This window comes from Gorilla gorilla, chromosome 10, assembly GCF_029281585.2.
Source record: "Gorilla gorilla gorilla isolate KB3781 chromosome 10, NHGRI_mGorGor1-v2.1_pri, whole genome shotgun sequence".
NCBI classification, from domain to species: Eukaryota; Metazoa; Chordata; class Mammalia; order Primates; family Hominidae; genus Gorilla; species Gorilla gorilla.
The window spans coordinates 30,032,833-30,050,171 of NC_073234.2; the positions used below are offsets into that span (position 1 = coordinate 30,032,833).

At 37.7% G+C, this 17,339-nt stretch overlaps 1 protein-coding gene across 1 annotated transcript in view; it reads right to left on the bottom strand.

The window, feature by feature from the left end:
• GUCY2C (guanylate cyclase 2C) overlaps positions 1-17,339 on the bottom strand; it is an 84,013-nt gene that overhangs the window by 19,862 nt on the left and 46,812 nt on the right. The window contains exons 16-19 of the mRNA XM_031000932.3: positions 12,763-12,849; positions 11,139-11,271; positions 8,641-8,778; positions 7,406-7,494 (exon numbers count right to left, since the gene is read on the bottom strand). Of these exons, the coding sequence (XP_030856792.1) occupies positions 7,406-7,494; positions 8,641-8,778; positions 11,139-11,271; positions 12,763-12,849 (447 nt within the window). The remainder of the gene's footprint in view (positions 1-7,405; positions 7,495-8,640; positions 8,779-11,138; positions 11,272-12,762; positions 12,850-17,339) is intronic.

Below are 17,339 nucleotides of genomic sequence, written 5' to 3' on the forward strand. Positions count from 1 at the left end.
TTAGAAATTTTTCACAGGGCTTCAAGGACTTTTTGAGGGACAATTACAAAAGCAAATGTAAGGAGCTTTTGCTCCATTTCCTTCAGAGGAAGGATAAAATGAGTGGAAGTACATTTCTCTATTCTTTTTAGATGTTGGCATATTTCCTTTTAAATCATTAGATGGTATTTATAAGTCTAGTAAGTATACCGCATGGACACCTTGTTCATTGAGCTTATAAAAATTGAGAATGACCCCTGCCTACTGAAGCCAGTGCCTGTACACACCACAGGTTGGGGACTGAAGACAGGTCTGAGGACAGGTCCACCTGGCTCACTTGCACCCTCCCAGTGCTTCAGCCTACCGTGCAGGGGCCCTAGAGATCTCCTAGCCCAGTCCACCACTGTTGGCACCTGAGCACATCTTCTGGGGGCCACATAACCTGCTGTCACCACCACAGCTGGTACCCACCAGCATATACCACTTGTGGACCTGCAGACTGGCCTGCCCAGCCTGTCACAGCCACTACCAACACCAGTGCAGACTGCTTGGGAACCAGAAGCTTGTCCTATCATGGCTACTTCCACTACTCCTGCCATGCCTGCTGCCCAGGAACCCGGGAATCCACCCACCAGCCTAGGCCACTGCTGCTACTGCTGGCACCTGAGGAAGTTACTTGGAGGCCAAAGAATTGATCTGCCTAGACCCACTAACACTGGTACCAGATAAGCTGTCCTGGGGCCCAAGGACAGCTTATGCTGGCACCAGTGCCTCCAAGGGGCCCTGAGGACCAGCCCACCTGGCATTCCAGTCTTCAACAAAACATCACCACTGCCTCCACTAACAATGACATCCTAACCCATTAGGGAAATAACAGACTCACTCACAGATGAGTAAATTATGTGGAGACTACACTACTGCATGCACCCAGAATCAAAGCCAAAGTGCCTCACCCAACCAATACTATAGATACATCTTCAGGAAAAAAGTCCTCCCCTATGAAAGCAAATGTTAAAATTTGGAAGAAGTAATTGTTACACCAGATGCACAGATATCAACACAAAGACACAAGAAGCATGAAAAAGCAAGGAAATATGATACCTCCAAAGAAACACAGTAGTTCTGCAGCAACAATTTCCAATGAAAAGGAAATTAATAAAATTCTGGAAAAATAATTAAAAATAATATTAAAGGAGCTCAGTGAGATATGGGAGAATACAGAAAAATAACACAAAGAAATAAAAAAAAATTCAGGATATGAATGAGAAATTTACCAAATAAATAGATACCATAAAAAAGAATAAAACAAACTCTGGAACTGAAGAAGTCATTCAATAAAACACAAGATACATTGGAAAGCTTCAACAATATGCTAGATCAAGCTGAAGAATTTCAGAACTTGAAGACAGGTCTTTTGAAATAATTCAATAAGACAAAAATAAAGAAAAAAGAACAAAAATGAATGAGCAAAGCCTACATGATATAGACACCATAAAGTGGCTAAATACTTAAAATTTTTGGTGTCCCAAAAGGCGAAGAGAAAACAAAAGGAATACAAAACCCATTTAACAAAATAATAGCAAGAGATTTAGACATTCAGATACAGGAAACTCAGAGATCCCCAAATACATATAATTAAAAAAGATCTTCTCCGTGGCACATTATAGTCAAATTGTCAAAAGTTAAAGAGAAAATTCTAAAAACAGCAAGAAAAAAGCATCTGGTTACTTATAAGGAAACCCCCATCAGATTAACAGTGAATTTCTCAGCAGAAACATTACAGGCCAGGAGAAAAGGGATGAGGTAGTCAAAGTGCTGAAAGAAAAACCAAATTCCAGTTAAGGATACTATATCCAGCAAACTTATCTTTCATAAATGAAGAAGAAATAAAGGCTGTCCCAGGCAAGTGAAAGCTAGGGAAATTCATCACCCCTAGACCTCCCCTACAAGAAATGCTTCAGGGCATCCTATGCCTGGAAGTGAAAGGATGTCATCTACCACCATGAAAACACATGAAAGTATGAAACCCACTAGTAAAGCAATCCCACAAAGAGGGAAGAGAAGGGTCTCAAAGGTTACCACTGCAGAAAACCACAAACCATAATGATAAACAAGGGAAAGAAAGGAACAAAGGATGTATAAACAACCAGAAATCAATTAATCAAATGAAAGGAATAAGCCTTTACATAATAATAACCTTGAATGTAAATGGATCAAAATTTTTCACTTAAAAGATATAGACTGGTTCAATGGATTTTTAAAAATGACCCAACTATAGGCTACCTACAAGAAACTCATCTTATCTGTAAAGAAATATGTAGACTGAAAGTAAAGGGATGGAAAGATATTCCATGCAAATGAAAACCAAAAGCAAGCAAGAGTAGCTATACTTATATTAGGTAAAACAGACTTTAAGTAAAAAACTGTAAAAAGAGACAAAGGTCATAGGTCATTATATAATGATAAAGGACTCAATTCAGCAAGAGGATATAACAATTCTAAACATATACACACCCAACATTGAAGCATACAGACATTTAAAGCAAATACTATTAGATCTAAAGGAAGAAGTAGATTCCAATCTAATAATAGTTGGGGACTTCAACACTCCACTCTCAGCATTAAACGGATCATAAAGACAGAAAATTAACCAAGAAACATTGGATTTAAACTGCACATTAGAACAAGTGAACCTAACATTTACAGAACATTTCATTCAATAGCTAAAGAATAAACATTCCTGTGATCAGCACATGCAACATTCTCCAGGATAGACCATATGTTACGACACAAAACCAGTCTCAACATATTTATAAAGAACCAGAATTATATCAAATATCTTCTCAGGCCACAATGGAATAAAAGTAGAACTCAATACCAGGAGGAACTTTGGAAACTACACAAATACATAAAAGTTAAACAACATGCTTCTGAATGACCATTGAGCCAATAAAGAAATTAGGAGAAATTATAAAAAATTAAAATAAATGAAAAGTTAAACACAGCATACCACAACCTATGGGATACAGCGAAAGTACTGCTAAGAGAGTAGTTTATAGCAATAAATGCCTGCATCAAAAAATCAGAAAAAATTCAAATCTAACAAGGCACCTCAAGGAATTAGAAAAGCAAGAACAAACCAAACCCAAAGTTAGTAGAGGGAAAGAAATAATAAAGGTCAGAGTAGAACTAGACAAAATAGAGGTTGAAAAAATAATACAAAGGATCATTGAAATAAAAAGTTGTTTTTATGAAAAGGTAAACAAAGTCAATAAACCATTAGCTAGACTAACCAAGAAAAAAATGAGAGAAGATCCAAATAAACAAAATCAGAAATTAGAAAAACATAAAAACCAATTGCATAAAAATGTGAAAGATTATCAGAGACTATTATGAACAACTATATACCAGCAAACTGAAAAATATAGAGGAAGTGGAGAAATTCCTGGATAAATGCAATCTACATAGATTGAATCAGAAAAAAATAGAATACCATAGAATACATGAACAGACCAACAATGAGTAATGAGACTGAATCACTAGTCTCCCAACAAAGAAAAGTCCAGAACTGGATGACTTTACTGCTGAATTATGCCAAACTTCCAAAGAAGAACTAACACTAATTCTCTTCAAACTATTCAAAAAAATTGAAGAATAGGGAATTCTCCCTCATTCTACAAGGCCAGCAGTACCCTCATACCAAAACTAGACAAGGATACAACAAAAAAGGAAAACTATGGGTCAATATCCCTGATGAACATAGATGCAAAAATCCTCCAAGAAAAAAAAACTAGCAAACTGAATCTAACAGCACATCAAAAAGATAATACGCCATGATCAAGTGGGATTTATCCCTAGGAAGCAAGGATGATTTAACATATGCAAATCAATAAACATGATAAATTACATCAACAGAATGAAGAACAAAAGCCATATGATCATCTCAATCGATGCATAAAAAGCATTTGATAATATTCAACATCTCTTCTTGATAAAAACTCTCAAAAAACTAGCCATAGAAGGAATATATCTCAACATAATAAAGGCCAGCCATATATCACACACCCACAAAATAATAAAAGCCATATACTACAAACCTGCCAATATCACACGGAATGAGGAAAAGCTGAAAGCTTTCCCTCTAAGAACTGGAACTAGACAAGGATGCCCAATTTCACCTCTCCTATTCAACATAGTACTGAAAGTACTAGCCAGAGCAATTAGGCAAGAAAAATAAAAGGCATCCAAATTGGAAAACAGGGAGTCAAATTGTCCCTCTTTGCAGATAATATGATCTTACGTCTAGAAAACCTAAAGACTTCACCAAAAAGCTCTTAGATATGATAAATTCAGTACAGTTGAAGGATACAAAATTAACATAAAGGCTGGGTGTGGTGACTCACACCTGTAATCCTAGCACTTTGGGAGGCCAAGGAGGGTGGACTGCCTGAGCTCAGGAGTTCGAGACAAGCACGCGCAACATGGTGAAACCCCATCTCTACTAAAATATAAAAAAAAAATTAGCTGGGCTTGGTGGAAGGTGCCTGTAATCCCTGCTACTTGGGAGGCTGAGGCAGGAGAATTGCTTGAATCTGGGAGGTGGAGGTTGCAGTGAGCCGAGATCACTCCACTGCACTCCAGCCTGGGCAACATAGTGAGACTCTGTCTCAAAAAAAAATTAACATACAAAAATCAGTAGTGTTTTTATATACCACCAATAATAAACTCAGCGGGAAAGAAATCAAGAAGACAATCCCATTTACAATAGCTACCAAAAAAAAAAAAAACACCTAGGAATACATTTAACAAAGAAGGTAAAAGACCTCTATAAGGAAAACTACAAACACTGATGAAAATGAAGAGGACAAAAACAAATGGAACAATATCCCATGCTCATGGACTGGAAGAGTTAATATCACTAAAATGATTATACTGCCCAAAGCAATCTATAGATTCAATGTAATCCTATCAAAATACCACTGTCATTTTCCCACAGAAATGGAAAAAACAATACTAAAATCCATATGAAACCAAAAAAGAGCCCAAATAGCCAAAGCAATCCCAAGCAAAAAGAACAAAGCTGGAGGCATAACATTACGTGATTTCAAAATGTTCTATAAAGTTGCAGTAACCAAAACAAACTGTTACTGGCATAGGAACAGACACATAAACAAATGGAACAGAATAGAGAACCCAGAAATAAATCCACACACTTACAGACAACTGATTTTCAACAACGGCTCCAAGAACATACAATGGGGAAAAGACACCCCATCTCTTCCCATATACAAAAATCAACTCAAGATAGATTTAAGACTTAAACAGAGGACCTGAAACTATGAAACTATTAGAAGAAAACATAGAGAAAAGACTTTAGGACATTGGTTTAGGCAAAGATTTTATGGCTAAGACCTCAAAAGCACAGGCAACCAAACCAAAAATAGACAAATGGGACTATATTAGACTAAAAGGCTTCTGCACGGCAAGGGAAACAACAGAGTGAAGAGACAACCTGTTGAATGGGAGAAAGTATTTGCAAACTATTAATCTGACAAGGATGATATTCCAGAATATACAAGGAGCTCAAACAACTCAGCAGTTAAAAAAAATTCCATTAAAAAGTGGGCAAAACTCATGAATAAACATTTCTCAAAAGAAGATTTATAAATGGCTAACAGGAATATGAAAAAATGCTCAACATAACTAATCATCAGGGAAATGCAAGTCAAAACCACAATGAGCTATCATCTTACCCCAGTTAGAATGGCTATTACTAAAAAGCCAAATAATAACAGATGCTGGCAAGGATGCAGAGAAAAGGGAACCCTTACACACTGTTGATGGGAAAGTAAATTAGTATAGCCACTATGGAAAATAGGATAGAGATTTCTCAAGACACTAAAAATAGAACTACCATGTGATCCACCAATCCCCCTGCTGAGTATTTATCCAAAGGAAGAGAAATCAGTGTATCAAAGGATGCCTGCACACTTACATTTATTGCAACACTATTCACAATATCAAAGATACAGAATCAACTTAAATGTCCATCAGTGGATGAATGGAAAAAGAAAATGCAGGATGTGTACACAATAGAATACCATTTAGCCATAAAAATAATGAAATCATGTCATTTGCAGCAACACATATGGAACTGGAGGTCACTATGTAAAGTGAAAGGCACAGAAAGACAAATATCACATGTTCTCACTCATGCAGGGGCTGAAAAAGTTGATCTCATGGAGGTGGAGAGAATAATGATAGCCAGAGACTGGGAAGGGTGTAGGTAGGGCAGGGGATGAATGAAGAGAGGTAGGTTAATGGGTACAAACATACAGTTAGAAGGAATAAGTTATAATGTTTGATAGCAGAGTAGGGTGACTACAGTTAACAACAATGTATTGTATATTTCAAAGCAGCTAGAAGAGAGGACTTGAAATGTTCCCAACACATAGAAATGATAACTACTTAAGGTGATGGATCCCCTAAATACATGACTTGATCATTACACATTCTGTGCATATGACAAAATATCACATATACCCCACAAATATGTACAAATATCAATTTAAAAATAGAGAATGAGGCCAGGTACGGTGGCTTACACCTATTATGTAATCCCAGCGCTTTGGGAGGCCAAGGCAGGTGGGATCGCTTGAGGTCAGGAGATCGAGACCAGCCTGGCCAACATGGTGAAACCCCATCTCTACTAAAAATACAAAAATTAGCTGGGTGTGGTGGCAGGCGCCTGTAGTCCCAGCTACTCAGGAGGCTGAGGCAGGAGAATTGCTTGAAGACGGGAGGCCGGAGTTGCAGTGAGCCAAGATCCTGCCACTGCACTCTAGTGACAGAGTGACAGAGCAAGACTCCGTCTCAAAAAAAAAAATAGAGAATGAGATGTGTGCCTTAGAAGCCAGCTCATTCCTGAGTTGGGGAGTGGTGGAAGGGCATGGAGAATGTGGTAGGCTGAGGCTGGCTCCCAAAGACATGCTGCATCCTAATACCTGGAACCTATGAATGCTACCTTATTTGGAAAAAGAGCCTTTGCAGATATAATTAAGTTACAATTCTTGAGATGAGGTGATTATTCTGTATTTTCTGGGTGGACCCAAATGCAATCACATATGTCCTAATAGAAAGGTGACAGAGGGAGAATAGACAGAAGAGAAACTGTGATCAAGAGGCAGAGATTGAATTGTGTGGCCATAAGGTAAGAAATGTCAACAGCCATCAGAAGCTTCTGGAAGAAGTAAGGAATGGATTAGCCCCTTAGCTCTTCTGGAGGAAGTGTGGCCTTGCTGAACACTTGATTTCAGACTTCTAGTCTCCAGAACCATAAGTGAATAAATTTTTGTTGTTTTAATCCATTACATTTATGGTAATTTTATAGCAGGCCAAGGAAATGAATACGGGAAGATATACTCACTTCTAGCTCTTTTTCTTCTGCTGTTTCCAAGAATAAATCTGGGCGGAAGGGTTTCATTCCGTTGGAATTTTCCACTCTGAAAATCTTCTCTGGTTGGGTGAGAAAAATTTAAATTACAAAGAAGAATACAGCATGAAGAAATGGAAGGAATTTCAACAGAAATCCAGTTGGTTCACTCCCCTGGATGGCTCTTAGCTCAGTGAGAGTGCTGCAGAGCCTAGACCAGCACTCAGTAGACAGGTGTTGATTCAATGAGGCACCCAGTGAAAGGATCTCATCCCACTTATAACCAGAAGGTTACTTTAAGGATAGGCTACCAGGTGGGGCGCAGTGCCTCAAAGCTGTAATCCCAGCACTTTGGGAGGCGGAGGTTGGGGGATCACTCGAGCTCAGGAGCTCAGTCTGGGCAACATGGTGAAACCCCGCTTCTACATAAAGTACAAAAATTAGCCAGGTGTGGTGGTGTGCACCTGTCGTCCCAGCTACTTGGAAGGCTGAGCCATGAGGATTGCTTCAGCCCGGGAGGCAGAGGTTGCAATGAGCCAAGATCACACCACTGTACTTACTCCAGCCTGGGGGTGACAAAGCAAGACACTGTCTCAAAAAAAAAAAAAAAAAGAAAAAAGAAAAAAGAAAAAGAAAAGAAAAGAAAAAAGAAAAAATGCTACTGTCCCTGTAAAACTCAGCTCAGGCACCACTGCCTTCAGTAGGCTTCTTCTGTCCATACTTTGACCCACCCTCTCCACATCCCTTAGTCACCCTATTCCCCACCAAACAGTTAACGGTTAGCACGTAATAAATGCTCAGTAAGTGAGGATTGAATGAATGGAATGAAGCATTTTCCCCTGAGAGGACGTGTGGCCAAAAACTATACATCTACCCTTAGTAAGAACTAAAATATGTATGTCATCCTGTTAGAGTGATCTAGTTTAGATGTTAAGCAGGTACATTCTCTTATTGGAATCAAAAGGAAAGAGGACAATTGTAAAGGAAGATTGTTAACAATAATACTAACAATAATAACACCTGGCAGTGTATGTTGTCTTATGCTTTTCAGTGCACTCTAATATTGAATCTTCCTTATATTCTTATAAAATGCATAATGCAGATGGGAAATCATTAATTTTGCATTTGAAGGAATTGTGATGTGGTTGCAGACAGATTAGGGTCTCAGTAAGCCTAGAAAGCAGGTTGGCTCACTCCCAGAGGGGACACATGAAGGGGTTTAGATGTACCATTCCGGTCCCGACAGCTCAAAGTGTAGAAGGTTTCTTTCCGCAGGATGATCTCCTGTGCGATGATCCCATAGCTGTACACGTCTCCTTTCTGAGAGATGTTGGCTTGGCGGAGGTGCTCTGGAGCTGTCCACAGGTCTGTAAATGCAGACATTGAGATTACAAAGTTGAGGGGGGTGAGTGGTTCATAGGCCTCCAACCTGCTTTTGCTCTCTAATTCCCTACACCATCCACCCTAAATATGGGTGATAGCTTATAAGTGGCCTTGAATTGATATGATTCCAAATTTTTGAAAAATTTTTGCTAATACTGGTGATCAAAGGTAGAACGCACACCTTTTAGACTAACTATGAAATGTTAGGATTTGGGTGAGGTCATATGGCAATATGTTATTTAAAACTGCTAGGATCATAGTCTTGAAAACTCTCAAAGTTTACCTGGAATGGGGTGTGATTGTGGTAAATGCTCAGTAAATATATGTTGAATGAATACAGTAGAATATGAGAGGTTGAGGAATTTAGTAGTTTATGGGACATATGGAATGAACCTATGAAGGCCTTCAAAATACAAATTTTGGCCAGGCGTAGTGGCTCACGCCGGTAATCCCAGTACTTTGTGAGGCCAAGGCAGGTGGATCACGAGGTCAGGAGATTGAGACCAGCCTGGCCAATATGGTGAAACCCTGTCTCTACTAAAAATACAAAAATTAGCCAGGCGTGGTGGCGGGCGCCTGTAGTCCCAGCTTCTCAGGAGGCTGAGGCAGGAGAATCGCTTGAACCTGGGAGGTGGAGGTTGCAGTGAGACGAGATCACACCACTGCACTCCAGCCTGGGTGACAGAGCGAGACTCCATCTCAAAAAAAAAAAAAATACCAATTTTATGTGTACTAAATTTATTTTATTTAAATTATTATAATTTATTAGTTAATGTGTATATATGCATATTTAAATATAAATTTACCAAAAGAAGATGAAGACAGTACATTAAGACAAAGAGACTATGGTTGATATTTTCAAGGCATAACATACTGGCAGCCTGCAACTCAGCTAGGGTCCACAGTGGTGTTTTTGCTGGTTCCCACAGTATTCTTAAAAAAGTATCGCATGTAATTTACTCACAGTTTACTCCTGTCCCTGCCACTCCCTAGTGTTTACATCTAGTTCACTCACTTCACATGAGCGCAATGCTGTATTTAGCTCCTATAGATACTCGAGTTTTGAATCCTTATTACACACCTTATTTAGTAATAATGGGCATGCAATTAATTTTTCTTCAACATGCTTCGAAAGTTTTTCAGGATCACCTAGCTCCTTATAAACTTTTTAAGACTTACCTTCACCAGTTTCAATGAAACATGTATAGATTCATGTTGTTAGGTGCAATAATATGTTTATGATGATGCACACTTTCATTATTTGGTTCTCTGTCCAAATGTACATCACCTTTTTGAATTTGTGTCTTGTGAATTTTTGTGACTTGTGATTCATGCATAGTTGATCATAAAGGTTAGGGGTTGTAGAAAAGGTAAGTAAATCTACTTATGCTAAAATTTTAGGTAACTGATGCCATAGGTAGGTAGGTATAAGCGAGTGCTGTTTAAGATGATAGGATTTGACCTGTAATTTATCTGATTTGTGTCATGCTAGGTTATCTGATGATGATTTGTACTACTATGTCATGAACCATGCTTGGCACAGGTCTTCAATAAGAAATTATTAGATTGAGTTCAATATCATATTATGCTTGAAATGGCTGTGGATGTAGGGACAGAATTGCAATTTTCCTTTTATTAAGGAAAAACGAAAGGATTGCAAAGTTGAATTAGAAATACAATTTAGTGTTTGGATCTAGGTAGTATTTTAAGGCAACATGAGTTCTAGATATCTGAGTCTGTTTAACTGTGAGTCATAGTAAAGAAAGGGTAAATGTTCAACATGAAAAGCCCTTTATACTTTACAAATCCGTTTTCTTTATGTTATCTTTTTTGACTCTCACCACAATCCTGAAAGAGGTAAGAATATATTTTACTGGTTAGAGTTTTTTCCTTAACATTTCTTATTACCACACATAAATGAATGATGTCTTGAATGGGAAATGGGTCTTCTGGTTTGTACTCTACCTTCTTGGACAAATCTGAGTCTCAGTGCTGTCCTCTATAAAGGAAAAAGCTTAAATTAGATGATGTCTAAGGTCTCTTCCTGCTCTAACCTTCTATATTTTTTTCAGCTAGTTCTGCTCCCACAAGCCATTAAGTTATTCATGATTTCTCAGTGGTAGCAAGGGACACATGGATGAAGGAAATCCACAGAGGACATTTGTTTAACTCAGGAAATACTCGTTGACTGACAAGTGTGAAGTTCTGGAGAATGAGCCAGTTGTTGTCTCTTGTGGCTTTAAGTGCTTATCTTCTGATCAGTATTACAATTTCCTGACCACGCTACATGGGTTTGAAAAAAAAATCAGTTAGGAAACTCGTGAACATTTCATTCATTACAGACCCTTTTTTGGAGGTAAAATGGAATTGCAGCCAAAATCAGTGATCTTCACCACCATTCTACTGTCCACTACGCAGTTGGTAGATTTCAGACGACCATGGACTTCTGTCTTACTGGAGTGCAGATATGACATTCCCTGTAATTTTTTAGACGATAGAAAAACAGAAATGTGACACACTTCAGCTGCTTATTTTAAAGAAAAAAGTGACATTTGGAAACCATTTCAGCAGATGGTCACACCATCAGATTTTAATTTTAGTCCCACTATTTTTACCTTAACAATATTACTGAAGCCCTAATATTTGCCTACACTTTATATCTAGTTTCAAAGTCTGTTTAAATGACAGAGTAAAAGGGAATTGTCTAAAATATCTGCTTAGGTAGTTGTGTATAATATGAGGCAAAGGGTTGATTTTTTTTAAGTGTTTCTGCTTACCACTTATTTGGTCTGTGACCCTGGGTAGGTCTCTGGTCCTGTTTTACATGAATTTAAAATAAAAATATGAATAATAGTGCCTTGCTTTTCCAAAGGGGCAGGGTGCCAGGCTAGATTATTTCCTAAAGTGGAAGTGGTTTCATCCTATTTTGAAGCAATGTTTCATTCATTCTGTTTCAAAAGGGGAAGCTTGGCCCCCGTCATGGCTCATGCCTGTAATCCCAGCACTTTGGGAGGCCGAGCTACTCAGGAGGCTGAGGCAGGATAATCACTTGAATTTGGAAGGCCGAGGTTGCAGTGAGCTGAGATCGCGCCACTGTACTCCAGCCTGGGTGACAGAGTGAGACTCCATCTCAAAAAATAAAAAAATAAAAAAAGAGGAAGCCTGTTTTTGGCTGATGTGCTTCTCTCTTGTGGTTAGAGGGTGTCTCAGCCGAAGCTGATTTTCAGCCTGGATCACAGGAGTGACGTGTGTGGTAAATCGATTTTCATAACACATTTTTCAAACTGATTCTGAACCCATATAACTTTTGGGTGAGTTAAGACTATATCAAACAGCTCCCTCTCACAACCAACTTGTCTTCATTCTTGAATGAGGCCCTGGTTACTGGTGTCCACTCTGTTTTCCTATCACGTCTCAAAATATGCATGTCCACATTTATTATTGATTCCTGCAAGATGGTTTCCTGTACTTAAGATTTTCTCTTGTAAAGTTGAGGATTCAGTTTTTTTTTTTTTTTTTTTTTTTTTTAATGGAGTCTCACTCTGTCACCCAGGCTGGAGTGCAATGGCTCGATCTCAGCTCACAGCAACCTCCATCTCGTGGGTTCAAGCAATTCTCCTGCCTCAGCCTCCCAAAGCGCTGGGATTACAGGCTTGGCTTTCTTGTAGTTTTATATGATTTTGATTTCTGGAAAATCTGTGAAACTGCATGCCTCACACCCAGACTACAAAGAATATAATAAAATAATAATAACTGATATATATTGAACATGTACTTGTACCTGGTCTTGTTATAAGCACGTGCATTATTTCACAAAATCCTCATAACCTAAAATCCTACAACCCTATGACATAGCTATTATTATCATTTTACAGATGAAGAAACCAATGCACAGAAGGTTGAATAACTTGTTAGATCTGTTTCCTTATATTTAATTTTCATATTTTCTGTGTGTGTGTTTCTCTTACCTTAGCAATGTCATACAAGACAGAGATCTTAAACTCCCAATCCATGAATGTGCCATCAGGGTAGGAAATTGTGTCATTTAAAACTTCCTGAATAGGAAAAAAGAAGAAGAAGAAAAGTTGTTGCAAGAAAGGATATCGTGGAGAGACTATTATGAAACAAATACTGATCTTCAAATTATGAAACCTTAGGATCAGGAACAAATTGGAATTCCATTGTCTGGGATTTCATGAACCTGTTTTTTTTTTTTCCTTTTCTGCATAAGAAGCATTGGGTGGTTTTTACCACCTGGATATGAGCAGGAGGTACCCATAGCATCCCAAATTTCAGTTCTTCCATCAGACAGGTGTAGAGGAATAAGCAGCAGGCGGGGAGACTGCTTAACAAGTGACTGCCCTGCATGTTCTGTCTCATCTAAATTGGACCCATGTTTTAAAACAGGCAATTGCTATAAGAAAATTCCCTCATTAGGCTTCTGTTTTTACTCACATAATCAGTTATATAAATTAGCTTAATTGCTCTTTTTTTTTTGAGTTTACTAAGTCCTCTGTCAATAAGAGAGATCTTGGATTTTTTTGTGAATTGTATGACCTGGAATTTTCTTTGTTTTTTTTTGTTTTGTTTTGTTTTTGAGACAGAATCTTGCTCTGTTGCCCAGGCTGGCATGCAGTGGCACAATCTCAGCTCATTGCAACCTCTGCCTCCGGGGTTCCAGCGATTCTCCTGCCTCAGCCTGCTGAGTAGCTGGGATTACAGGCGCACGCCACTATGCCCAGCTAACTTTTGTATTTTTACTAGAGACGGGGTTTCGCTACGTTGGCCAGGCTGATCTCGAACTCCTGGCCTCAAGCAATCTGCCCGCCTCAGCCTCCCAAAGTGCTGGGATTACAGGCACAAGCCACCGCGCCCCGCCTATATCTGGAATTTTCAAGTCACTATTTTAATATGATGATGGTTCTACCAAGTTGCAGGATTTTAATTAAGCTAATACATAACTGTTCTTCACGGTAGAACTCTAAACAGGACTCTAACTGATAACAATAGCTTCTTATTTTAGGAAAAAGCCCAGTTTGATTTTTAGTTTTAACTCAGGCACTGTACCAAGAATTTCCAAGGAGGGGTCTAAAGTCCTTAATCATTTCAGATAAGGCTGGTTGGGCTGTGGGTACCAGGCCAAGTTGACAGAGGGGAGTTATGGGCAGACAGACTAATTCTTTTCTATGCCTTCTCTCCCTTTAGTGCACCATTCACCCATCCTACCCTGTTCTCATCTGCCAAATTGTAAAAAGCATATTATTCTGTTTTGATGATAAAAGGAATACAAGTTTACTATAAAAAATGTGAAAAAATTGCACAATATAAAAAAGAAGAATATAAAATTATTGCTAATTGCACCATCTAATTTATTCTCATTCTGGTATTTTCTTTTAGTCTTCTTTAATGTAGATATGGAAAGTATATGTAATAAATATTATAAAAGTGGGATCATAATGTATATGCAGATTTATATGTTTTTTTCTGAGCAATTTTAATAGGTGACCTGCATATTTATTCTTTAAAATTATTGGGTCTTATCTCTAGAGCAGGGACTGTGTTAGTGCTGGGATTATAAGGGACCTGTTATAGGGTGCACAGTCTGGTGAAGGAAACTGACACTCATAAAATAATCAGACAAATAAACATAAGATTATAACTGTGATAAGTATGAAGAAAAATTGCCTAAAATCTGGGGATTTGACCCCTAAAATCTGGGGTTTGTTATGAAGATTAAGGATGGCTTCCTTCAGGAAATGGCTGTTGAGCTGAGATCAAATGAAGGGAGGCAAGAGTTTTGGGAAGAGGGAACAGCATGGGAAAAGAACCTTTTGTGGAAGAGAGAATGAAAAGGTCCTATTATCTGAGCACCATTTTTTAAATTACCCTTCTTTAGTCATATTTGTCATATACTTAATGGTATTCTTAGCCCATGTGTTTTTCTTCCATAAATCATCTGCTTGTTCATGAGCTGTCACTACACCGCCTTGATTATAATAACTTTCTGACAAGTGGCCTCTTCATTCTCTTTTTCAAAACTGTTTTAGTTATTATTGCTCATATATATATGTGTGTATATATATGTTTTTCCTGATGATCTCTGTTAATTAAGCAAAGTCTTTGCCTTTGATTGCAAGTTTGTGGTTTTCAGAAGAATTTATACATTTTCAATGCGAATTTGTCGGTATAGGGTGTCGGTAAATCGGCTCTCTGTTAGCAACAGCCCTGATTTATAATATGCTTGCTGAGTACGATGTGAAATATTTCCACCCTGAATGATTTCAGCTTCCAAAAGTTTAACACTGACTGTCTGGCAAATTCTTGAATAACTTAACAATCAGCTCTGAGCTAGTACCAGCCAGTTCCAGCACATCATTGATTCCTATCTAAGAACTTGACTAAGTTCTGTTAAGATTTATTTAATGTCTTAGAAAACTTTCAGTGTTCTTAACTGATTCTTTGCATTTCACGTTGAGTATTTTCAAATAAATATTTTTGTTAAAAATATTAAGGAGGATTTTTTGAGTTGTATTTTCTGACCAATTTGGCTAATATATATGATATATACATTATATATGTAAATTATTTTCTATACACTTATTTTGTTTCTAGTCATCATACAAATTTCTTATAATTTTTAGTATTTGAGGCTTTTGCATTTTCTAGGTAAACAATCATATCATCTTTTTATTTATTTATTTATTTATTTATTTATTTTGAGATGAAGACTCGCATTGTTGCCCGGGCTGAAGTGCAATGGCGGGATCTCAGCTCATTGCAACCTCCACCTCCCGGGTTCAAGCAATTCTCCCACCTCAGCCTCCCAAGTAGCTGGGATTACAGGTGCCCGCCATCATGCCCGGCTAATTTTTTGTATTTTTATTAGAGACGGGGTTTCACTATGTTGGCCAGGCTGGTCTCGAACTCCTGACCTCGTGTCCCACCCGCCTCTGCCTCCCAAAGTGATGGGATTACAGGCATGAGCCACCGCACCTACCCTCATCTTTAAATTAAAAAAAAAAAAAATCTATTCCTTTTGTGAAAGTTGTCAAAATCAGAATGGAGTCACAAATGTTGAAAAAATCCTGACACATACAGCCAGAAATGGCCATGAAAAAGAGGGTTGTCATGCTTGTATCCTTCCTTCATAACAAAAACTATCAGAAAAGACTCTACAGAAACCTCAACCTTCCACAAAGGCCATCACAACCTCACACACAAAAAGTACTTATACAAGGACATCTGCCCAACAACTGCCTGTCCAACCTCTGACTGGCATCATCCTTGCTACTGATCTTTGTAACACAACAATTATGTAATCCTCTTTGTTTTTTTCCCCTTAAAATCCTTTGTCTTCCTTTATCTCTGTGAATATGCACATAATTTACGATGGCATATGTATTCCCATTACAATGTTCTTTTCCGAATAAATACCTTTCTTTCAGAGAGCCACTCTCTATTTGTTATTTATGTTGATACCTTCCAATAACTGTATATCTTATTTCTGTTTCATGCATTAGTGCTTTGGTTAGAGCTTTCAGAAGTTAACTAATAGTAGTACAGGGGTGGGACTAGGGAGTCTTTGCATTAATACAGATGAAGTCAGTTGTTATTTTATGATAGACAGTCTTTGCAATGTTAAGGAAGTATTGCTTTATTTTTAACTCTACAAGAGTTGTTATTATGGGGGAGGCTAGGAATATTTCTGAAATGAGGTCTGAGACTTCTCTGACATATCACCATTTAATTGCTGTTTTCCTTGTTGAGAACAGGTTGCAAATACTAAACCTGGTTTCCTCTTCCCTGAGCTATGGTTTCACAGCTTCATTTCATGTGGGTCTTACTCTAATGTCATCTTGCCAGAGAAGTCTTCCATGGCTATCATATCTTAAGTAGCATAACTCAGGTATGTTTGAAAGGGGGTTACTATAAATAACAAAAGAGCTTTTCTCACCCCCACCACCCAGTAAAAACAGGGGTTTTAGGAACCAAGAATGAAGACAAAATATATTTCTTACTATATCATAATATTACATTAGTAAAAATAGAAGAAATTATAATTCCCATAGAAAGAATACCAAATTCAGCTTAATTCTTCTAACGTTGAAGTTTAGTAACAGTAGTTCTCATTGTCTATATAAAAACTATTTTAAACTTAAACAAAAACATGAACATACTCCAAATTCATTTAACATTGAACAAAGTCAGCATAGGATTGAAACTAAAATGTATAGTTGTGAATATAGATGAAGAAACATAATAAAATACTAGAAATGCTAAGCCAGTTGTATACACAAAAAGCATAACACAAATAATTGGATATGGTTAATTCTATGAATGGAACAATATTATTATAATGTACCAAATCAAAAGGTCATATGAGAAAAACCACATGAGCATTTTAATGGATGATTAAAGTGATCATTTTAATTGATACTGATAAAATAAATACAAATTTCTAGGAATAATAATAACTATTTCAGGTCTTTCAAAATTAGAAACATTTTTCACATGAGGTCTAGACCTCATTTAATTTCAATGAGAC